The following is a 24477-nucleotide window of genomic DNA, read 5'->3' as shown; positions in this document are numbered from 1 at the left end:
CCCTCGCGCTGCCTGCCGGGAGCCCGAGCCGCTTCCGGTTGCGCCCGGCCCCTGAACGCCGTCTCCCGTCGGTCCCCGGGAAAACCGCAGCGGGGTTGCGCGGGTGCTGCCGGAACTTGTAGTCCCGTCCGCTTCCGCGCTTCATAGCCGGAAACGGGGTTGGCCAGGGTCGAGAACTACCAAGGCGGAAATACGGGTGGCGGCTAGGGGTCAATCGTGCCGGGCGTGGGGTTGGCGGAGAGGCAGTCGGAGGTGGTTGGTGTTGGGTGGGAGGAGATCCGCTCGCACACACGAGGAGGGTTGAGCCGCCGCCGCCGCCGCCGTCGTCGCCGCGAGTGCGGAGTCGGGACTGGGGCTGCTACCGCGGCGACGCCGGGAATTGTGTCGCTAGCTCCTGGGCCTTCTGCCTCGCCGTCTCGCCTGGGTCAGCGCGACCTGCTCCTCCCCGGGCGGTCGCCCCCGCCTCCATTTCCCGCCCTCTCTTCGCCATACACACGGCCCCCCCGATCATGGATCCGGGCAGCGGCGGCGGCGGCGGCGGCGGCGGCGGGAGCAGCAGCAGCAGCGACTCGGCGCCCGACTGCTGGGATCAGGCGGACATGGAAGCCCCCGGGCCCGGCCCGTGCGGCGGCAGCGGCGGGTCCCTGGCGGCGGCGGCGGCGGCCGAGGCCCAGCGTGACCACCTCAGCGCGGCCTTCAGCCGGCAGCTCAACGTCAACGCCAAGCCTTTCGTGCCCAACGTCCACGCCGCGGAGTTCGTACCGTCTTTCCTGCGGGGCCCGGCCCAGCCGCCGCCAGCCCCGGCTGGCGCCGCCGGCCACAACCACGGAGCGGGCAGCGGCGCGGGAGGCCCTTCGGGTAAGGGGCCGGGCCGGGAGGGTCGCGCGGCCTGGGGGCCCCGGCGGCACGTGGGGCGCTGACAGCGGCGTGGCGCCGGCCGGCCGGGGTGGGGCGGCCTTGGGCCGGACAGGGAGGGGGCAGCGCGCTGGGGAAGACCCGCGGGGCCGAGCCCCGCCGTCCCCCTTGCGACGGGAACCATATGGGACGGAGCTGGCCGCGTCGGGTCAGGGCCAGGAGGCCCAGAAGTGAGTTCAGACGGGAGCCAGGAGCCGGTGCGGGGGCCGTTGGGGTCCGAGAGCAGGGGAGGCCCAGCCCAGGGAGCTGCTCTTGGCTGTAATTAGGCTTCGCACCTCCGCGGCCCGAGCCGGCCCGAAGCAGTCCCAGGATGCATTGCAGTCCGGCCGCGGCCAGGAACCTGCCTCGGCGGACAGAGGTCCCCGGGCCTCGCCTGCCCCCGCGGACAGAGGTCCCCGCGCCTCGCCTGCCCCCGCGGACAGAGGTCCCCGGGCCTCCCCTGCCTCCCCGTACAGAGGTCCCCGGGCCTCGCCTGCCCCCGCGGACAGAGGTCCCCGGGCCTCGCCTGCCTCTGCACGGAGGTCCCCGGGCCTCCCCTGCCTCCCCGTACAGAGGTCCCCGGGCCTCCCCTGCCTCCGCACGGAGGTCCCGCGCCTCGCCTGCCTCCCCCCACAGAGGTCCCCGCGCCTCGCCTGCCTCCCCGCACAGAGGTCCCCGCGCCTCGCCTGCCCCCGCGGACAGAGGTTTCCGGGCCTCGCCTGCCCCCGCGGACAGAGGTCCCCGGGCCTCCCCTGCCTCCCCGCGGACAGAGGTCCCCGCGCCTCGCCTGCCTCCCCGCGGACAGAGGTCCCCGCGCCTCCCCTGACTCCCCGCACAGAGGTCCCCGGGCCTCGCCTGCCCCCGCGGACAGAGGTCCCCGGGCCTCCCCTGCCTCCGCACGGAGGTCCCGCGCCTCGCCTGCCTCCCCGCGGACAGAGGTCCTCGCGCCTCCCCTGCCTCCCCGCACAGAGGTCCCCGGGCCTCGCCTGGTGTATGCTTTGCGCAGTTCGGGCCTTCGCACTAGGGGGTGGCAGAAGCCGCGGTCGTGGGACCTGGGTCTGTCTTGTCGCTCAGCGGCAGGTCCGGCGTTTCCGTGGCTTTAAACATCGTTGACTTGATTCAGGGTGCCTGGTCCAGTCTTGGGACACTTGAGCTTGTGTTACAACTGCAAGCTTGCCCTGGCTAGTGGACCTGCTTGGTTTCCTGTGAATCAAGTCCTTAAAAATAAGCTCCCTGTGTTTAGAGGCTGCTTAAGTGGGCGGTAGCTTGCCGTCAGGTACTGGTTTAGTAGCACGTCAGATGAGTGGACGAGGCTCCCCGTAGTGGTGCTTCTTGTAGGCCTCGTGGGAAAAGGAAGGGAAAGGGGGACTGTCCTCCCACGACGTGGCTGGGGGCTGGGGCGCAGGCTTGGCCTACTTCTCAGGCCGCTCTCAGAAATGTGCCGTGGAGTGGGGGCTTGGTGTCGGCTGCAGCCTGCTCTCAGGTGAAGGGTCGAGACTGAGAAAGGACGGCTGGGCTGTGAGCAGCGTTTGGTTCTTTTATTGGTGAATATTCCGAATACTTCTTGTACCTTTGTAGGCGGTTGATGTTTTCCTTCTGAACAAGGAAGCTTAGCGTGCATGTCTTTGTTCCGTGCAGACTTTCGGCTGCTTAGACCGCGTCACTTGCCGGCTCCTGGAATGGCCTGCGCCCCACTCTCACCTTGCAGGCTGCATTTGTCCAGCCATTTTCTTTGCTGGCCGCCTGCTGCCCTCACTCTGTAGCCACGAGCATCTGAGACTAGACTTGGGGCTCTGTTACAGCCTCTGTAGCCATCAGCCAAGCCATCCGGGGACAGCCATTCCAGAGCGAGGGTCTGCCGTGGTCACTGTCGAGTGACTGGGCATCACCTCTTACCTGGAGGTTTTCCTCTTCCCAGTATTTGATCACCTGTGCTGTTCCATGTAACCCTTTTCTGATGGACGCTGCTAGAAGCTGCAGATAGGAAAATGTGTAGGGATCTGGTTGTTGCTAAGCAAAGTCCCTTAGGATCAACTTTTTATTTCTTTGTATTCATCAGAACCTATTGTGCTGTTCCTGACTGTGCTGACTACTACAGAATGCCAGCTGGTGTTAAGAGCATCGTCCTGTGTAGGGTGTCTGTTAGGAAAGGAACAGCTTTTCTAAGAAATTGGAGTTTTGCGGAACTGCTGATTGCATGTTTCAGACCATTCAGGTCCATAAAATCCCAGCACCAGAGAATGGTGCTTGGAAAAGCAGGGGAAGAATTGGAAGTAGCACCTAGAGTGAGTTTACAGAGCGGAAATGCGAGTTTGCAGGGTGGTAGTGTTTACGCTGGAGGGGTGGACTGAGGGCTGCCTGTTGGCTCCTTACTGTGCAGCGGTAGCTGAAGTTGGTGGTGCTGGTTTTTAAACAACAGCTGCAGGAGGAGCCCAGAGGTCAGAGCTCCAGAATAGCTGTTCTGGTGTGCCTGCCCGGGGCGAGCGTCTGTCACGGCTCCTGGAAACAGGCCGCTCTGTTTGTCTTTCCTCTTCTGAAACACAGTGCTGCCTTGAGCAACCAGTGCAGGAAGATGCTGTTGTAGAGTGTCGCTCACCTTCCCTGGAGGTGGGGGCTCATGCCCCCCTGTAGCCGTCCAGGGTCAGAACCGGAAGTTTGATGTTGACCTTGGATCTCTCAAAATTTAATGATGTAGGTTTCCCAAAAATGATTAAGTAGAACTCATTTAAGTGTAATTCATTTAAGTGCAATTCTCTACAGAGCCAAGTAAATTAGGAGCCCCCAGATGAGGGGAAAATGTAGAAGACAAGGCTTAATGAGTTATGGAAAAAAGGTTTTATCTGATAGAATGTACTTTTTTTTAAACCTTTTTCTCTGGGTCTATTTTATGTATATGATTTTTTTTTTTTGACAGGCAGAGTGGATAGTGAGAGAGACAGAGAGAAAGGTCTTCCTTTTTGCCGTTGGTTCACCCTCCAATGGCTGCTGCGGCTGGCGCTTCTCGCTGATCCGAAGCCAGGAGCCAGGTTCTTCTCCTGGTCTCCCATGAGGGTGCAGGGCCCAAGGACTTGGGCCATCCTCCACTGCCTTCCCGGGCCATAGCAGAGAGCTGGCCTGGAAGAGGGGCAACTGGGATAGAATCCGGCGCCCCAACCAGGACTAGAACCCGGTGTGCCGGCGCCGCAAGGCGGAGGATTAGCCTGTTAAGCCATGGCGCCGGCCTTATATATATGATTTGTTTTGTTTTGTTTAAGATTTATTTATTGTATTTGAAAGGCAGGGTAATTGAGAAGGAGAGACAGAGAAGGAAGGCTTTTCTATCTCCTGGTTCACTCAAATGCCTTTGATGGCCAGATCTGGGCCTGGCCGAAGCCGGGAACTCCATCTGGGTCTCCCATGTGGCTGGCAGGGACTCAAGTACTTGGACCTTCATCTGCTGCCTTCCGAGGCATATTACCAGGAAACTGGATCAGAAACAGAGCAGCCAGGACTTGAACTGGCACTCTTCATAGGGGATGCCGATGATCTCAGCCGTAGCTTAACCTGCTGTGTCCTTCGGGACCAAATGTGCTTCAGTTCCAGGTTACCCGTATTCAGTCTGTTGTATTGTTAGATGAGAAACGGGTTTGGCAATGTTAGAAGGTCATGGCTCCTTGGACTTTGAGAGCAGCCAGAGCTTGTAAAATAATGGTATCGTGTTTTGCTTTGCTTTGCTTTTGCACCATCCCACCCTCAGTGCCTTTCAAGAATGGGTATAGATTAAAACCATCGGTCTAAAGTGGTTCCTCAGAGGTGGAATTGTCTCCAGAATGTTACATGTTGTGGAACTTGAATTTTATTTTATTTTTAAGATTTATTTTGTTTATTTGAAAGGCAGAGTTAGAGGGAGAAGCAGAGAGAGGGAAATCTTAGATCTGCCGGTTCACTCCCAAAATGGTTACAACTGCCATCCCGGGCCAGGCCGAAGCCAGGAGCCTGGAGCTCCTTCAGGGTCTCCCACGTGAGTGCAAGGACCAAAGCACTGGAGCCATCTTCTGCTGCTTTCCCAGGCCATCAGTGGGAGCTGGATAGAAGTGGAGAGCCGGGACTCATACAGAGTGCTGGTGCCACAGTGCTGCCCCCAGGGAACTTGGGTTCTAAAGAAAGATGATTTTTTGGTATAGCACAAGCTTAGGCTACCATCACCACTTGGTGGATGCTATTTAATTGCTAAATATTCTCAAAAATGAACTTCAGGGCCACCAGAGGGGAGAGGATCCAAAGGAATTGAAGAAATGGTGGTTTTGTTGTCCATAAGGGCCCTTAGATTTTAGTATGTTCAGTGGCAGTTACTGAAGACGCCATGAGAGTGTTCTTGATGTGACGTTGGTTTTTTAGGACCAGAATGCCATGCTTCTCACATGCAGGTGTTTTGGGTTTCAGTGGACTGGTAAACGGATTATAGTAGACAGAGGAGTGTCGCAGTAAAAAGGATTTCAGGGCCTGTAGTTGTATTTTTTTTTTCTGCCTTGATTTGCTGATTATTAGATTTTGGCTTTTGTTTTATGGTTTTATCTGTGCGCATGTCCTGAGAGTGAGGATTTAGGGACCAGGTAGAGGCACCAACTAACGCTGTGCCAAGTTGAGCAGCTGTTGAAGTTGTTAGAAATTGACTAGGAATAAACCCTCTGGGACAGGTTTGTTTAGTGCTGTTAGTACATGGCTTATTTTGTTCCTTCTTTTTCTTTCTTTCTTTCTTTTTTTTTTTTTTTTTTTTTAATTGTTCTGCATGGAAAGACAGCAGTTTGTGATGTCAAGTTAGGAAAATATTGTAAAGGACAAAATTTTTTGGAAAGATTTATAGATTTATTCTATTCATTATTTATTCATTATTTGAAAGACAGATCGTCTATCTCCTGGTTCACTCTCCAAATGCCTGCAACGACCAGGGCTGAGCAGGCAAAAGCCAGAAGCTGGGATCTCTTTCTGAGTCTCCCACACAGGTGGCAGGGGCCCCGGCACTTGGGGTCGTTTGCTGTCTTCCCAGGCACATCAGCAGGGAGCTGGTTTGGAAGTGGACATGGACTGCCATGGAAGCCTGCGTCTCAATACTGGCCTCTGTAAAGGACAAGTTTTTAAGCCTTAGTTTGCTTGCTGGCTTAAAGCGTTCAAACACAGTTGTTGTCTGGTTGAAGAGAAAGGAATGAAGAATAGTTGATAACCTTTGGGGATGAGTTAGTCTTAGAATGGAACGTTTTGAGATGACGTGTTTTGCTTGGATGCAGGTGCTGCCATTTAACAGATACTTGCATACCTATTGGAGGAAGACGGCTGTGTAACTGAGGCACTGAATTCCACCAGGAGGAACATAGAAACCAGACCTCAGTTTTGTCACCTTAATCATAAAACAAACAAACAAAATTCTGTTTTCTACAAAGTGTTCTTTAAGAATATATTGGTTTCTTGAGATCTAAATCTAAATCACGTCTAAACTTCCGGCTCCTGTTTTTTGTTTCTTTTTTGTTTTTTGGGGTTTTTTTTTGACAGGCAGAGTTAGACAGTGAGAGAGAGAGAGAGACAGAGAGAAAGGTCTTCTTTCCATTGGTTCACCTCCCAAAATGGCCGCTACGGCCGGTGCACTGTGCCGATCCAAAGCCAGGAGCCAGGTGCTTCCTCCTGGCCTCCCATGCGGCTGCAGGGCCCAGGCATTTGGGCCATCCTCCACTGCCTTCCCGGGCCACAGCAGAGAGCTGGACTGGAAGAGGAGCAACTGGGACAGAACCGGCGCCCCAAATGGGACTAGAACCCGGTGTGCCGGTGCTGCAGGCAGAGGATTAGCCTGGTGAGCCATGGCACCAGCCCCAGCTCCTGATATTTATATGTTATTTACATTTGCCAGGAATTTGCTCAAGTAGAGCACTGGTTGTCATTTTATGATACTTGTTTCTTTTTGTGTCAGACATCATATGTTTAGTTGCTATGATGCTGACTAATGTATCTGTTGGGCGTGTTTTTTGTAGAATTTGGTCCTTCTACCCTCAGTTCTCAAAAATACTTGAAAAGCAAGAATTGTGCTACTAGTTGAAGGTTCTTGCTTATTCTGAGGTCCTCTGGCTTTTTTTAGTTGTTGATTGATTCGTCCCCAAGCCTGTGTCGTTTTCAGTAGATTTTGATAAAGCATGACAAGACTGTGTGTCTGTTTTGTTTCTTTGCGAATGGCTTTGTTCTAAGGATACCTACTTGTTACAGTACTCTGCATAGTCATTCTAACTTTAGAGAGAAGAGGACAAAAACGTTTAGGAAGGATTTCCCAGGCATCTTCCTTCCACCTGACCTCGGGGTGGTGATGCTCATTCCGAAGCATTCCAGTTAGGTGCTTGTGTATCGGTTCACTTCCTGGTTGACTGTTTCTGTAGAACGTCCAGGTGTTACTGTGCTGCTGTCCGTGTCCATCTCCTTTGGTTGATTTTGGTAGCAGGAAGAAATTTTTTTCTGTTAATTTTAGGCCTTATTGGGTCTATCGGAGATGATTTTGGTTTAGGTTTAAGGATCTAAAATTGTTTTTGAAGGAGCTGAGCTAGATCATAAGAAAAACTGCCTTTGAGGGTTGTTTGGAAGACTCGGTGGAATTTCAGTCACTGCAGACAGCCTGCGCAGGGTGCTAAGTGGCACTGCTTTGGAGACTGAGTAAACAGGTTCTTAGAATGTTGGGGCTGCGCTGGCCCTGGCTGTAATGCAATCTGCTGGTTTTCAGATAAAGAAACTGAAGCCTGGAGATGCCTGAAGGTCGCTCAGCGTTAATGACACGGTCGATTCTAGATCCGAATTTGGCAACTGCTAGTTTGGGGCTCTTTGTGCCATACCATACTGTTTAAGTTTGGGGAAAGGACGTGCCTAGAGCTCATGACAGCCAGAATGCATTTTCTGGCGCTAGCCTTTCTAATGTTTCCATCTGAAAGGATTTTGCAGTTCTTATTGGGGCTTTCATGTGCTTGTAGTAATAAATCTACTGAACAGTTTAGTATTCGCTTGAGGTTTGGGTACTGTTGACCCATTTTAGAGATGAGAAGCTATGGCTTAGAAAAGCTAAACTTAATGATGTCATATCCATGGATAAGTAGAGGCGCGAGGATTAACATCTAGTTCTGATTTCAAAGCTTAGTCTGGTAATGGTGACTTTTAGTCCTTGTGATTTGAGAGTAAGTGGTCTTCTGGGGAGAGGCATGTAGCCTAACAGTTTACACTTGTGCAGATGCACACAGTGGAGACCTGGCTAACTGTGAATGGCAGTCTAAGCTCGGGCTCATAAGTAGCCCCAAACATCTGGATGGTCATCGTAAAGCATCAGCCAGAACAGAGTGAGTGACGACAGGTTGTTCATGAGTGGACACTGGATATGCTGGATACGGCTATGTTTAGTTGAAATGTAAAGATGATCTTGCAGTAGACTTTTTTTTTTATTCATTCCAAAAACAATTCACAAATGATACCAGCAATGCCACTGGATTTATGTGATCCATAGTCGGAATGTTTCATTTCGTGGAGAGTTTTTTATTTGTTTGTTTTAAAATTTATTTTATTTGAATGAGTTATAGAAAGAAACCTTCCCTGTTCTGGTTCACTTCCCAAATGGCCACAGCAGCCAGGGTTGGGCCATGCTGAAGCCAGGAGACAGGAACTGCGTCCAGGCCTCCCACATAGGTGGCAGGGGCCCAAACACTTGGGCCATCTGCTGCTGCTTTGCCAGGTGCATCTGCAGGGGGCAGTATTGGAAGTAGAGTGGCTGGGACCTCAGCTCCTGCTCATAGGGGCTGCTGGCATCGCACGCAGCAGCTTGACCTGCCGCATCACAACGCTGTCCCGTGGAGAGCTTTTTTGCACTGTAGAAAACTGGCATGTTTATTTTTGGGCCCTTTAATATCATCACTGCTTGTTTATTAGCACTTGTTTTTAAGTACTTTATGCCCTCTTCCTCTGTAAACTTTACACTTTTAAGGCAACATAAGTGATAGCGTGTTAAGAGAGAGATCCATTTTATTTGAGAGGCAGAGTGACAGAGACATCCATCTTCCATCTGCTGGTTCACTCCCCAGGCTTGCCTGGGCTATGCTGAAGCCATGAACTTCACCAAGGTCTCTCATGTCAATGGCAGGGGCCCAAACACTGGGCCATCCTCAAACGGGGTTTGTACAGCAAACCTGCTGTGGATCCTGATAGGCCTGCATTTTAGATAGTATCTCTGTCGTGGGGCTGGTGGTGGGGCAGGGTTAAATGATACTAGCAGTCAGTACACAAGGGCTCAGTACAGATCAGTTGGAGTTGGAGTTACTGTGGCCCTCTCCACCCTGCCTCCAGCACTGTGTGGATTTGTGAGTGCCTTGTTCTGGCCCGTAACGCTAGTAGTTCTTGCGGTGGGTGGCGAGTGACATTCGATTAACATCTACGAGATAGCAGCCGTTCCCAGATTGACACTAAACCCGTGTGTTCTCTCCTTTAATCCTCTCAGTGGTCCTGACATCCCTTCCACAGTTCCAAAGAGAGAGACTGCGCCTCGCATCTTGGCAGTGACGAGCTGGGGTTTAAACCCAGGATCAGCTCAGTTCTCTCAGCGCTGCCCCGTGCTGCCTCCTTCCTGAGGTGACCTGCGTAGGGTTGGGACTCACTTCGCTTTTCTTCAAAAGAGCAAAACAAAAATAAGCTTATATAATGTCTGAAGCACACTTTGTGTCACCTTCCAAGCTGGTTCAGTGGTTTTCACCCCTAATTTCTGTAAGGGTCCTGCTAACCACACAGCTTAGGGGGCTCTCGCTCTGCTTGCAATCCCACACTGCCCCTGGACTCTTGGCTCTTCCCTCCCACTCCTGGATCGGCCGTCCAGGGAGTCCTTTCTTGTAGTGCGATGCCGTTGTCTTCCTGCTGCTCTAGTCTTATCTGTACTCTGCTGTGCAAATGGTAAGATCTATTTTCTTTTCTTTTTTTTTTTTTTTTTGGACAGGCAGAGTAGATAGAGACAAGAGAGAAAGGTCTTCCTTTTTGCTGTTGGTTCACCCTCCAATGGCCGCCGCGGCCAGCGCATCGTGCTGATCCGAAGCCAGGAGCCAGGTGCTTCTCCTGGTCTCCCATGTGGGTGCAGGGCCCAAGCTCTTGGGCCATCCTCCACTGCATTCCCAGGCCACAGCAGAGAGCTGGCCTGGAAGAGGGGCAACTGGGATAGAATCCGGCGCCCCGACCGGGACTAGAACCCAGTGTGCCGGCGCCACAAGGCAGAGGATTAGCCTGTTAAGCCACAGCGCCAGCTAAGATCTATTTTCAATTAATGGTATACACATATGATTAACTCTATACTAAGTAAAGAGTTCAACAAATTGCATAAAAAAAATACTTCCTCAACAGTCAAGACAAGGGCTAATCAAAGTCATTGCTTCTTGAAGTGTTAATATCATTTCTATATATTACCTTTTAGTTGCTCTATTAGTTACCACAAATTAGGGCGAACATTTGATATTTGTCCTTTTGGGACTGGCCTATGTCACTAAGTATGATGTTTTCCAGTTGCATCCATTTTGTTGTAAATGACAGAATTTCCTTTTTTTTTTTTTTTTTTTTTTTTTAACCACTGTGTAGTGTTCCATGTTGTGTATACCCTGTAATTTATCTAGTCTTCAGTTGATGGGCATTTGGGTTGATTCCATGTCTTAGCTATTGTGAATTGAGCTATAATAAATATGGGGGTACAGATAACTCTTTGATGTGCTGATTTCATTTCCCTTGGGTAAATCCCCAGGAATAGGATGACTGGGTCATATAGTAGGTCTATATTCAGATTTCTGAGCTATCTCCATAAACTGTCTTCCATAGTGGCTGTACCAGTTTACATTCCCACCAATGTTAGGTGCCTTTTCCCCCACATCCTCTCCATTTTGTTATTTGTTGATTTCTGTATGAAAATCATTCTAATGGGGGTGAGGTGAAACCTCATTGTGGTTTTGATTTGCTAGTGATGCTGAACATTTTTTCATGTGTCAGACACTTTGTGTTGATTCTGATAGGTGTTTTGTTTTGAAGATTTGCTCATTTGTTTGAAAGAGTTAGAGAATATCTTCCATCTACTGCTTCACTCCATTCCCCAGATGGCTGTAATGGCCAGGGCTGGGCTAGGCCAGTGGCAGGAATTTCATCTAGTCTCCCACATGGGTGGCAGAGGCCCAAACACTTGGGCCCTCTTAAATTGCTTTTCTTAGGCCATTTGCAGGGAGCTAGATTGAAAGTGGAGCAGCTGGGGCCGGCGCCGTGGCTCAACAAGCTAATCCTCCGCCTGCAGTGCCGGCACACTGGGTTCTAGTCCCGGTCGGGGCACCAAATTCTGTCCCGGTTGCCCCTCTTCCAGTCCAGCTCTCTGCTGTGGCCCGGGAGTGCAGTGGAGGATGGCCCAAGTGCTTGGGCCCCTGCACCCGCGTGGGAGACCAGAAGAAGCACCTGGCTCCTGGCTTCAGATCAGCGTGATGTGCTGGCCGCAGCGCGCCAGCCATTGGAGGGTGAACCAACGGCAAAGGAAGACCTTTCTCTCTCTCTCACTGTCCACTCTGCCTGTCCAAAAAAAAAAAAAAAAAGAAAAGAAAAGAAAGTGGAGCAGCTGGGATGTGAACTGACGCCCGTATGTGATGCCACTCCACACCCCAGCCCCTCTGATAAGTGTTTATACTTTCTAGGCAGTGACTTTTAAATTTTTTTAGAAGATTTATTTTTAAGATTTTATTAATTTATTTGAGAGGTAGGGTTACAGAGAGTGAGAGGGAGAGACAGAGAAAGAGATCTTCCATCTGCTGGTTCACTCCACAGATGGCTACAGTGGCCAGAGCTGAGCCAAGCCAGGAGCTTCTGGGTCTCCCACGTGGGTACAGGGGCCCAAGCACTTGAACCATTTTTTCTACTGCTGGGAGGGAGCTGAATCAGAAGAGGAGGAGCCAGGGGCTGTAACCTGCTGTGCCACAGCACTGGCCCCAGCAGTGACTTTAAATACAGACTTTGTAGGTTGTACCTTCTTTACTGTTTCCTGGGCATGACTCATGTGACTTCAAATTCTTTGGGTTTTTTGTTTTGTTTTTTGCATCTTGGAGATTAAAGAATTGCTTTAATACTGGAGTATCATTTTGGCTTATCTGGTATCAAAAGCAGACATGTTTTGGGTATATATTTATCTTAATTTGTCCAGAGATGTAATTAGTTGACCTGCAAGGTGATGAAAACTGTAGAATTGGATTGTTGTTTGGTCATAAAATTGTATTGTAGGATAAAACTTCAGTCATTGGAACAACCTTTTCTGTAGACGTTTTACAGGCCTATATGTATTTCAGAGACTTTAGAAATCATTTATCTTAAAGTGATGAAATTTAATTTATTTGGCGATCTTGAGGACATAGGGTTGTCATGACATTTTAAGGGCTCATGACAGGCTCCTTGGACTAGGGATATCCCGAGGGCACAGCTGGAGAAGCAGAGCATGGATTTGTGAAGCAAAATCGGACTCACTGGCTCTGGGCTAAGCTGGTACTTGTATGGTATCTGTGAAGGAAAGGCTTACACAGCAAGTCAGGAGAATAAGCGTGCCTTTTGAATTTATTTCAATAACTGAGAATGCTTTAAAGTTGATTGTAGTTGGTAATTTTTTTCTGAGTATGTTAAATAGACTTCTCATTTGAAAACTTTAGTTGCCATTGATCTGAGTTACTGAAGTTTGTAGTATGTTATTGAACTTTTGTTTTTTCACTGGGTATGAAAAGATAAGTAAAAAGAATGTATATGTCTCAATTTTTCATAGAATTTATTTCTATTAAACAGCACCTGTGGAATCCTCTCAAGAGGAACAGTCATTGTGTGAAGGTAATTTTTTTATGATGTAACATTAAAAATCAATTGGAAAAATGCTGTATACGGTAAACAAAGTTATATATTGTTTTGTAAGTATACATTGTATCTTAATCTCTTTCCTAGGCTCCAATTCAGCTGTTAGCATGGAACTTTCAGAACCTGTTGGTAAGAAAACTTCTGACCATATTAATACAATAATATTAAATTCTTGCATTCTCAAGATATAAGGTGCAAATACATTACTATAAACAGCACTCATACTTAAGACACATTGGGTCTTTGCTGTTAGGATTTAGAAATCAGAACTAATTGGGCAGTAACACTGCCTTAATAAATTCAGTGACTGTGGTTAGAGTTGAGTGGAAGAATGCTAGAATGAATTTCAGTAGTGGTACCTGTTCCATTTCCTCTGAAAGATTTCCTTCCTTTTTGTAACTTGATGACTCCGTAAGTGTTTCATGTGCCCAACAGTATAGGTAAAGTTGACATCAGAATTCTCTGCCTTAAAGAGGAAAAAGAAAATGCCTGCTGAGTTGTGCTTTCACGTCCCTCCCCTCGCTGTCAGGGCGGTCTTGACACGGATAATTAGGCTATGGGAATGTCAAGCTCTTGTTTACATTTCTGTTTGTCCTCATGGAAGTGGAGCTTTGCTGGAGCAGCAGCTGTCTGACTTGCTAGCAGCAAGGCCAGCCTGAGCACCAGTAGCTTTTTCTGTTGTGAAAGGGATTCTCACAGCAGCTGCTCAGCTGGAAATGCAACTGTGCATGCCAAGTTCCATGTATTGTTTGAAAGCATGTATTTTAAAGTATAGATTATACATCTTTTTCAGAATACTAAATGAAAATGTCTTCATTCAGTAGAAAACGGAGAGACAGAAATGTCCCCAGAAGAATCATGGGAGCACAAAGAAGAAATAAGTGAAGCAGAGCCAGGGGGTGGCTCCCTGGGAGATGGAAGGCCGCCGGAGGAAGGTGCCCAAGAGATGATGGAGGAGGAGGAAGAAATGCCAAAACCCAAATCTGTAGTTGCACCTCCTGGTGCCCCTAAAAAAGAACATGTAAATGTAGTGTTTATTGGACATGTAGGTAAGTAGTTCTTAACAATGACAAAAAGTGATCTGGGGCTGGCACTGTGGCGTAGCAGGCTAGGCCTCTGCCTGCAATGCCAGCATCCCATACAGACACCAGTTCTAGTCCCAGCTGCTCCTCTTCTGATCCAGCTCTCTGCTTGTGGCCTGGGAAAGCAGTGAAGATGGCCCAAGAACTCGGGCCCCTGCACCCACATGGGAGACCCAGAAGCTCCTGGCTCCTGGCTTTGGCCCGACCCAGTCATAAAGTCTTAAAAAAAGAAATGACCAAACTTCTTAGGTGCACAGACCATTTTACTTAGCTACTTGGAAATATGTAGTAAAATGGAACTCAATCTAAAACCCGTCCGTTATTTTTAGCTTGGTAACTGTTTCCTTGCTGCAGTTTGGGCAGATGAACAGTTTGGTAATGGTGTGGGCACTGGAAGCAAAGAACCTTCCACATGTTGATCGGTGATGCGGCCCACTATTATGGTTCAGGACACAACAGTGCCTGTTAATGCTTAGCCTAGAAAATGTCCCTACTTTTAAAACATTTTTTTATTTGAAAGGTGAATTAGAGAGGGCTTCCATCCGCTGGTTCACTCCCTCAAATGGCCACAGTGGCCAGGTCTGGGCCAGGCTAAAGCCAAGAGCCAGAAGCTTCATCCTGGTCTCCCACATGGGTGAAAGGGTTCAAATATTTGGGCCATCTTCCTTTGCTTTCCCTGGTGCATTATTGGGGAGCTGGATCGGAAGTGAAGCTGCTGGGACAGGAACCAGTGCCCAGATGGGATGCTGGCACCACAGGCAGCAGCTCGACCCCATTATGCCGCGATGCTGACCCCAGAAAATGTGCCTTCTTTTTTTTTTTGTATAAGAATTTCAGTTAATACTCATTTTAATGGGATTAACTTTACTAGGTATTTTAGATTTTGTGTTAAGTAAGAAGTTGAAAATTTGGAGTAATTCCTAGGTGCTGTCCTGGCCGCTGGTTTAGGAAAACAGTTTTTCAGGTACTACCTAATTACCCAACTGATGTTTAAAATTCGAGGAAAATGCAAAATTGGGTGCCTTTTCCCTCATCTCTGCCTTCCCCTAAAGATGAAACACCAGATTCACTTTCAGTAGCAAGAACTCCTCTGAAATAAATCGGAGAACACATGCTCTGTTTGTTAAAACGGAAGCAGGAGGGCACAGTCGTGTGCTGCTCTTGGGCTGCTTACGTCCTCCAGGGCCCCTGGGAGAATTGAGGCGCTCGTGTTGCTGGGCTGCTGGCCGAAGGTGATGAGCAGTCTGTTGCAGGACCCTGTACTTTTTCAATAAAGCCTTCCCCAGTCCTGACTGACTTGGCCTTCCCAGCAGTCTGGTTTCCCAGGGCAGACAGGAAGCAGTGTTCCTGTCTCAGCTCAGTTGCTTTTGCTGGATTTGGATATGTTTGCTAAAAAGTAACTGTAGTTGTGTTTGCATAGCTAATGCTTGCTTTTGTCTTTAACCTTGAACATTGTTGTTCCTTCCAGATGCTGGCAAGTCAACCATTGGAGGCCAAATAATGTAAGTCTGCATCTTTGGTTGAAGAAGACGTGATTAGATTGAATATCAGGCATTATAGACATTCTTAGCGACAGACGAAAGAGAAAAAACAGGTTGAGAAAAGTTAAGGAAATTTAATAATAGAATTAATTACCTGCAGGGGAGAATGGTATGAGGTAATTTTTACAGTGGAGTCACTGATAATGTTTTGTGGAATTTTTTTTTTTTGAAGATTTATTTTTATTTATTTGAAAGAGTTACACAGAGAGGTCTTCGATCCGCTGGTTCACTCCCCAGATGGCTGCAACAGCCAGAGCTGCGCCAATCCGGAGCCAGGAGCTTCTTCCAGGTCTCCCACACTGGTGCAGGAGTCCAAGGACTTGGGCCAGCTTCTACTGCTTTCCCAGGCCATAGCAGAGAGCTGGATCTGAAAAGGAGCAGCCAGGACTAGAACTGGCACCCATATGGGATGCCGGCGCTTCAGGCCAGGGCTTTAACCCCCTGCACCCTAGCGCCAGCCCCTGTGGCGTGTTTTAAAAACAAGCACAGAACTCCGGCTACAGGGAGTACAAGTGGTGCAAAGCCAAATGCGTTTAGTAGATGTGAGGTCTGGTCTTTTCTTGGGCAGTAAGATGCTCTCTTGTGATTGAGGCTGCTGCCAAGAGGATAAACATGTGATCCTCTGCCCTGTAAGGTGTTGCAAGTTTGTTTCGATAGTGTGTTATGTTCTCAGGTACCATCTGAAATGTCTACAAAATGCCCATCTGAGAGAGTCAATCCTCTCTTTAAAATAGGCTTCTTTTCCCCCAAAGACTTCCCTATTTGAAAGGCAGAGGGACAGGAAGAGACACAGAGAAAAAGAGATCTGCCATCTGCGAGTTGACTGCCCACAGGCAGCGTCTGTTGATTGGCTCCCCAGATGATGTGGAGCTGGCAAGAGCGCAGGTATTTGGGCCGTCATCTGCTGCCTTCCCAGGAGCATCAGCAGGAAGCTGGGTTGGAAGCAGAGAAGCTGGGCTGTAACCAGCACTTCAGTATGGGAGACTGACATTGCAGGTGGTGGCTATTAACCCGCTGTGCCATGATGCCAGCCCATGAAAGCTTCTGTGGCGGATGACTTTGCCCAGGTGTAAGCTAATGTTAAGTCTCCTTAACATTTAAGTTAGGCTAGGCTGAGCTATGACGTTTGATAGGTTAGGTAGTAAGTTAGATTTACTTATTTATTTTACACTTCTGTTTATTTGAGAGGCAGGGAGACAGAGAGTTCCCATGTGCTTGGTTCAGTCCCCAGATGCCTGCAACATGATTTTTTTTTTTTTTTTAAGATTTATTTATTTATTTATTTGAAAGAGTTACACACACACAGAGAGAGAGAAGGAGAGGCAGAGAGAGAGAGGTCTTTCATCCACCAGTTCACTCTCCAAGTGGCCACAATGGCTAGAGCTGCGCCCATCCAAAGCTAGGAGCCTGGAGCTTCTGGGTCTCCCACACGGGTACAGGGGCTCAAGCACTTGAGCCATCTTCTGCTGCTTTCCCAGACCATAGCAGAGAGCTGGATTGGAAGTGGAGCAGCTGGGACTCGAATCGGTGCCCATATGGGATGCTGGCACTGCAGGCATGGTTTTACCAGCTACACCACAGTGCCGGCGCATGCAACATGATTTTAATAATCCTATTTTACTTATTCAGTGTTCTGTACATTACTGTTGTTAGCCATAATTATTTGGTTAAAGTGTTGTCTGTTAAAACTCTATACTGTAAAGTCATTCTTTTTTTCCCTGTATTTTCCTCATAATTTTGGTCTGTAAATAAACTTTTTTTTAACCTAAGGCTTCTAAGATTTTTAGGATCTACCAGTGGTGCATTTACTATAAAACACCTGTTTTGTGAAGTTGGAGTTCTTTTCCAATTGGGTCTTTAAAGTTTTTCTAACTTAACTGAGTAATTTGTGAGTAATTAAGTATTTACCCCTTTTTTTTTTATGTTTTTAGGTATTTGACTGGAATGGTTGATAAAAGGACACTTGAGAAATATGAAAGAGAAGCTAAAGAAAAAAACAGAGAAACTTGGTAAACTTATAGTGCCATAAATTACCTTATAAAAATAATGCTTTATTTATTCAAAGGGCAAAGACAGATTGCCCATCCACTAGTCCATTCTCAAATACTCAAAACAACTTAGGCCGGGCCATGCTGAAGCCAGGAACCAGAAAAACCCAGTCTATGTCACCCAGGTGGCTGGCAGGAACCTTGTCTTGACTTGAGCCATCAGTCCTGCCTCCCAGGATCTATATTAACAGGAAACTAGAATCAGAAGCCAGAATTAATACCAAACTCAGATGCTCTGATATGGGACACCAGTATCCTAATCGGAGGCTTACATGCTAGGCCAAACATTATCCATGACTTTCATTTCTATTAAGTTAGCAAGCCTTATCTCAGTGGGTAGTTTAGTGGTCATTTAAAAAAAAAAAAAAAATCCTCTATATCAAAAGAGAAAAAAATTCTAATTAGTGTTGTATTAAAAAAATACATGTTATGAAATATAGAGGATGGAGGGAAGTCTAACACTTTTTTTTAATGATTTATTTATTGTAACAAAGGTACAGTGAAAGAGGGAGACAGAGAAAGAGAGATTCCAATCTTCTATCTACTTGGTTCACTCCCCAGTGGCTCTGATAGCCAGGGCTGGGCCAGGCTAGAGCCTGGAACTCCATCCGGGTCTTCCACATGGGTGGCGGACACCCAAGCACTTTCCCGTTCTCAGCTGTCCTCCCAGGAGCATTAGCAAGAAGCTGGAGCAGGAAGAAGTGGAGCAGCTGGTACTCGAACCATGCACACATGGGATGCCAGTGTTGGAGGTGGTGGCTTAACTTGTACCAAGAAGCCAGCCCCAGTCTAACACTGTTAAGCGTTTGAACTATGTAATGTGTATGTAGCAAAATAGTAATGAAATTTTTAACAAACCATCATTGCTCTCGTAACAGTTGGTGGCCTTGACTTTCCCTTATTTGTATTGTAAGGGAGCCCATTATTAGCTAACTTGTTGGTGCTAGCCTTTACCGTGAAGGTTGTCAGTATAGGTTGTTTCCATGTGCTTATGAAATACATGACTGCGTATGTATGTAAAAAGCCTCATGTTTGAATCACAGTCACAGATCTACTGTTTTTATTTTACCAGTCCTGTTCACGATTTAGATGTCATACGGCAGATGTGAAGCTGAGTGTCATCAGTTGCACCTTTAATGGCAGAAGAGTATCTTTAAAACTTCGTGTTCTTAGCAATGCTGTTTGTTTTTTTAATTACTTCAGGTACTTGTCTTGGGCCCTAGATACAAATCAGGAAGAACGAGACAAAGGTAAAACAGTAGAAGTGGGTCGTGCCTACTTTGAAACAGAAAAGAAGCATTTCACAATTCTAGATGCCCCTGGCCACAAGAGTTTTGTCCCAAATATGATTGGTGGCGCCTCTCAAGCTGATTTGGCTGTGCTGGTAAGGAAGACGTTTACGATCCGTTTGAGTATTTACTAACAGCCCCACTTACATGTTAAATGTTTGAGTCTACCTCTACAAGCTAGTATTTAGGTTGCAATGAACTATAGTCTGCACAGTCACAGTTTTCATATTTGTCACACTAATCTGCCCAAGAAAATGTTGTCATTTACTTCTGGAATATGTTTCTACTTTGCTCTCTCATTGCTATTTTCTGTTACTGTCTCAGAACTTAGGTCTGTGAAATGTCAGCCTACCAGGAATGAAAAAGAAACCATCTGTTTCTTGAGTCCTTCAGTCATTTTGCTGTTTTTACAATTTACTGGCACTAGTCACATAAATAATGAAATAAATAAGCATGCTCAAATTGGGGAAGCTCAGGGGTGGAAGAAGCAGTACAGTCTTAAGCTGTTTAGGCATTACTTGAATTGTGCCGTTTATAAAGTACATACATTGCAGCTCATTTGCTTCTATTTGCTTGCAAAAAACTTGGATGTCACTGAAAGTGTGTTCGAGTGAATGGTTTGGTTTCTTGGAATAGGTCATCTCTGCCAGGAAAGGAGAGTTTGAAACTGGATTTGAAAAAGGAGGACAGACAAGAGAACATGCAATGTTGGCAAAGACAGCAGGTGTAAAGCACTTAATTGTGCTTATTAATAAGATGGACGACCCCACAGTGAATTGGAGCAACGAGAGGTAGGCTTAGATGTCACGCTGGTTTTTATAGACATGTTATTGGAATAAAGGCTGGATTTGTTACTGGACCCCTTTTTCCTAAAGTTTCTCTAAACCTTCATTTGTTTACTGATGAAACTAGAGTTATCTGGTTTACATTATAATTGAGTTATTTATAAATATTCATAGATATGAAGAATGTAAAGAGAAACTAGTGCCATTTTTGAAAAAAGTTGGCTTCAATCCCAAAAAGGACATTCACTTTATGCCCTGCTCAGGACTGACTGGAGCAAATCTCAAAGAGCAATCAGATTTCTGTCCTTGGTACATGTAAGTATCTTTTGTTTTCTTTAATCTTAGTAAATACTATAACATTGGCCTTAAAATACCAAGACCTGGACCCATTTTTTTTTTTTTTTTTGAAGATTTATTTATTTATTCGAAAGTCATAGTTTTACAGAAGGAGAGGCAGAGAGAGAGAGAGAGAGAGAGAGAGGTCTTCCATCCACTGGTTAACTCCCCAGTTGACCACACAGCTGGAGCTGCACTGATCTGAAGCCAGGAGCCAGGGGCTTCTTCCAGGTCTTCGACATGGGTGTAGGGGCCCAAGGACTTGGGCCATTTTCCACTGCTTTCCCAGGCCATAGCAGAGAGCTGGATCAAAGTGGAGCAGCCAAGACTCGCACTGGTGCCCATATGGGATGCTGGTACTGCAGGTGGTGGCTTTACCTGCTATACCACAGTACTGGCCCCATTGACCCATTTTCCCTTGGTCTGTCTGTGTGTTACTGAGTCAGGGTTCTTTATATACTGGATACAAGTCCCTTACTGGATACATTATGAGCAAATATTTTTTTCACTTTATTTATGGGATCCTTTGAAGTACAAAAGATTTTTATTTTGATGAAGTCCATTTTTTTTTTTTTTCCTTTTGTTGATTCTTCTGATGTCATACCTGAGAAAGCATTTCTGGATCCAGGATCACAGAAATGGACCCCTGTATTTTTTTCTTCTAAGTGTTACAGGGTTAGCTTTTAGTTACTTATTTTTATTTATTTAATAAAGATTTATTTATTTGAGGGGCAGAGGCAGAGAGAAGTCTCTATCCCCTGGTTCACTCTCCAAATGGCTGCACTGCCGGAGCTGGGCCAGTCTAGAACCAGGAGCTTCTTCCAGGGCTCCCACACCAGGGTGCAGGGGTGCAAGTGCTGGGCGGTGTTCAGCTGCTTTTCCCAGGCCATTAGCAGAGAGCTGGATCAGAAGTGGAGCAGCTGGGACCCAAACCAGCACCCATATGGGATGCCAGCCTGTAGGCAGAGGCTTAGCCTGCTACACCACAGTGCCGGCCCATTCCTTTTGGAAGGAGGGACAGACAGACAGAGAGGTCTTCCATCTGCTGGTTCACTCCCTAAATGGCCACAATGACTGGAGCTGGGAGCAAGGAGCTTTATCTAGGTCTCCCACACAGGTGCAGGGGTCCAGGGATTTGAGCAATCTTCCGCTGCTTTCCCAGGCACATTAGCAGGGAGCTGGATCAGAAATGGGGCAGCTGGGACTTGAACAGGTGCCCATATAGAATGCTGGCACTGCAGGCAGCATCTTTACATGCTGTGCCATAGCGCTGGCCCCAGTCTGTTAAAATGAAGTATAATGTAGTCAGTTGTATGAAGTATAATGTAGTATAATGAAGTATAATGTAGACAGCATGTGGGCTATTTACTATAAAATACTTTTCTAAATCTTATTATAATTTTATGGGGAAATTGCAATCCTGCGCTATTAGCTATTAGCTTACTGAGGAATAAATGTAATGAAACAGATGATAAATTGATTGAATAAGAAAAGTGCGCAAGTAATATGAAAATATAGCTACTTTTGTTTAAAGTTATAGTCATTAATTTCATATTTTGATATTTATGTTTATTGTCTCTAACGGATATTGTTATATTCTCAGTGGATTACCATTTATTCCATATCTGGATAATTTGCCAAACTTCAATAGATCAGTTGATGGACCAATCAGACTGCCGATTGTGGATAAGTACAAGGTACCCCAAATTTAAATAAATCGGTCTTATGGGAGGTGAAATCATTGTTTGGTGTTTTGTTTCTAATTATGAAGCAGTTTTTTAACAATGTAACATAAATGGTTTTTTATGGCTGATGTTAGTGATATAAATAGGGCATAATTAGTCAGTAAGTTTATGTCAGCTGTTTCCCAGTGATCGTTTCTTAGCAGCAGCTTTTCCCATTAAAGTTGTTAGGTATCAAAAAATACCGTGCTGATCTCAGTCACCATCAGCAGCATGAGTGCTAGTTTTATAATAGCCTTACCAACACTGGATGTTATATTTGTTAAAAAACAAACTTGATTATTTAAGTTTTACAATAGTAATCTATAATGTTTTGCCTTCTTCAAATACTCATACCTTCATTAGCTCCATCCTTAAGATTCTTGAATAAGTATGATTTTCCAACTTTATACATGAGGAAACAGGTCAGAAGAACCTGGATTTGTGCAAACAGTTCAGATCTTCCATTGTAAAATTCTTGGCATACTTCTTTTAAAATCGTGGGGATACTTAGTTGCTGTTATTACTCCATGTCTCATGACAGATATTGTAGAGATGTTACCTCCCCCATGATTAAGATTCACCCTAACCTTCCTACTGCTTTGAGCTGATGATGCTCCTTCATGAGTGATTTGTCCTGCAGATTTCGCATTGGGCTGTTCAGCTGTTGTAGCACAGCAATGAAGGTCTGAAGCTTGGTTTTATTGACTTATTTTTGTTTCATTTCAACAGGATATGGGCACTGTGGTCCTGGGAAAGCTGGAATCGGGATCTATTTGTAAAGGCCAGCAGCTAGTGATGATGCCGAACAAGGTAAGGAGTAGCAGTGCTCTCGTCCATTCAGATTTCTTAAATATTACCAAGGAGCCAGAGCTTTTCAAAAGTGTAGGATTTTCCTTCAAAGAAACTTAACTTTTTAAAAAGTTAGGATTATACATATGTATATTTTTAAAGAATTGTTTATTTTACTTGAAGGAGTTAAAGAGAGGCAGAGAGAAAGAGGTCTTCCTTCATGCTCAGAAGTCATCTTTGTGGACGACTCGAGACGGCTGCAAGACAGTTCTGTAAAGAGGGAGTTTTTTAAATAAAGATTTATTTATTTATTTGAAAGTCAGAGTTACACAGAGAGAAGGAGAGGCAGAGAGAGAGAGAGAGAAAGGTCTTCCATCCGATGGTTCACTCCCCAATTGGCTGCAACGGCCAGAGCTGCGCCAATCCAAAGCCAGGAGCCAGGAGCTTCTTCCAGGTCTCCCATGCAGGTGCAGGGGCCCAAAGACTTGGGCCATCGTCTACTGCTATCCCAAGCCATAGCAGAGAGCTGGATCGAAGTGGAGCAGCTGGAATTCGAACTACCGCCCATATGGGATGCCGGCACTGTAGGTGATGGCTTTTCCCATGACGCCACAGTGCCAGGTTTATATTTTCTTAATGTGAGATACAAGACTAGGCAGTTGTATCCTCAGTAGAGTGTCTGGGTGTGACTCCCAACTCTGGCCCTCAGTTTTGGCTTCCTGTCAAGTCTGGGAGCTCTCTCTGCCTCATGAATAAATATTTTAAAAATTGTAATAGTGGGTATGCAGCCTGTGAAATGGGAGAAAATATTTTCAGCTCATTTATGTGCATCTAATAAGGGTTTAATGTCCTGAATATGTTACAAAAAAAATACAAGTCAACAACAGAAAAACAGCCAACCACAATAGAGTGGAGAAAGAAGGGCGGGGATTTGCTGCAGCAGGTAGGGTGCTGTTAGGGACACAGCACGTGTCAGAGTGCCGGGGTTTGGTTAGGTCCAAGCTCCACTCCCGATTCCAGCTTCCTGCCTGATGTGCACCCTGGAAGGCAGCAGGTGATGTCCCAAGCAGTAGCATCTCTGCTACCTACATGGGAGAGCTCAGTGCAGTTCTTGGCTCGTGGTTTCAGTCTAGTCCAGCCCCAGCTGCTGCAAACATTTGAGGAGTGGGCCAGTACCTGGAATATTCTCTGTCTGTTTATCTATCTTTCAAATGAGCGAATAATTTAAAAATAAAGATGGACAAAGGAATGAAATAGACATTTCTCCAACAAGTACCTATGGCAGGGCAGCATCTGATCTAGCAGTTAAGACACCTGTTAGGGCATTTGCATCCCTCATCAGAGTACCTGGGTTTGATATCCAGCTCTGGTTCCTGATATCATGTTCCTGCTGAAGCAGACACTTAGAGCTAGTGGTGATGCCTCAAGGAGTTGGGTTCCTGCCAACCTCATGGGAGGCCTGGATTGAGCTCCTAGCTCTCAGTTTTGGCCCTGCCCAGCTCCGGTAGCTGTGGGCATTTGGAGAGTGAACAGCAGATTGGAAGCTCTTGTTTTGTCTGTCTCTCTGCCTCTCAAATTAAAAAAAAATAAAGAATGAAGTACAGTGGCCAGTGCTGTGGTGTAGTAGGCTGGACCTCCACCTGCTGCACTGGCAAACCATATAGGCGCCAGTTCGTGTCCCAGATGCTTGTATTCCGATCCAGCTGTATGCTACGGCCTAGGAAGTCAATAGAAGATGGCCCAAGTGCTTGGGCCTCTGTATCCCTGTGGGAGACCCAGAAGAAGCTCCTGGCTTCGGATCGGCCCAGCTCTGGCCGTTGTGGCCATTTGGGGAGTGAAACCAGTGGACGGAATATCTTTCTCTCTGTGTGTCTCTCTGTAACTCTGCCTCAAATAAATAAATATTCTTTAAAACTTTAAGTACAAGTGGTGACTATGCATATGAAAATCAGCATCATTAGGGAAGTGTGAATCAAAAATACAATGAAATAATATCTCTCACCCATCAGGGTGGCTGTTAGCCAAGAAAAAAGAGTAACCAATTGTTAATGACCATGTGGAGCCCCTGCACACTGTTGTTAACATAAAAATGTGCAGCTGCTATGG

The 24477-nt window shown here is 46.8% G+C and overlaps 1 protein-coding gene across 2 annotated transcripts in view; it reads left to right on the top strand.

The window, feature by feature from the left end:
• Positions 1-287: 287 nt before the first annotated feature.
• The window catches only part of GSPT1 (G1 to S phase transition 1), a 30041-nt gene continuing 5851 nt past the window's right edge, over positions 288-24477 (top strand). The window contains exons 1-11 of one of the 2 annotated variants that reach the window (XM_062180642.1): positions 288-858; positions 12712-12753; positions 12865-12906; positions 13602-13826; positions 15328-15361; positions 17332-17409; positions 18652-18832; positions 19374-19528; positions 19697-19837; positions 21462-21555; positions 22312-22392. In XM_062180642.1, coding sequence (XP_062036626.1) covers positions 510-858; positions 12712-12753; positions 12865-12906; positions 13602-13826; positions 15328-15361; positions 17332-17409; positions 18652-18832; positions 19374-19528; positions 19697-19837; positions 21462-21555; positions 22312-22392 — 1422 coding nt within the window. In that variant the 5' untranslated portion in view covers positions 288-509. Of the gene's footprint in view, positions 859-12711; positions 12754-12864; positions 12907-13598; positions 13827-15327; positions 15362-17331; positions 17410-18651; positions 18833-19373; positions 19529-19696; positions 19838-21461; positions 21556-22311; positions 22393-24477 lie in introns of both variants that reach the window. The other variant, XM_062180641.1, reaches the window with a different exon arrangement.

The sequence above is a fragment of the Lepus europaeus genome, chromosome 21 (assembly GCF_033115175.1).
Source record: "Lepus europaeus isolate LE1 chromosome 21, mLepTim1.pri, whole genome shotgun sequence".
NCBI lineage: Eukaryota > Metazoa > Chordata > Mammalia > Lagomorpha > Leporidae > Lepus > Lepus europaeus.
Note: the sequence above shows the minus strand (reverse complement) of the source record. Positions and strands in the feature narration are given on the sequence as shown.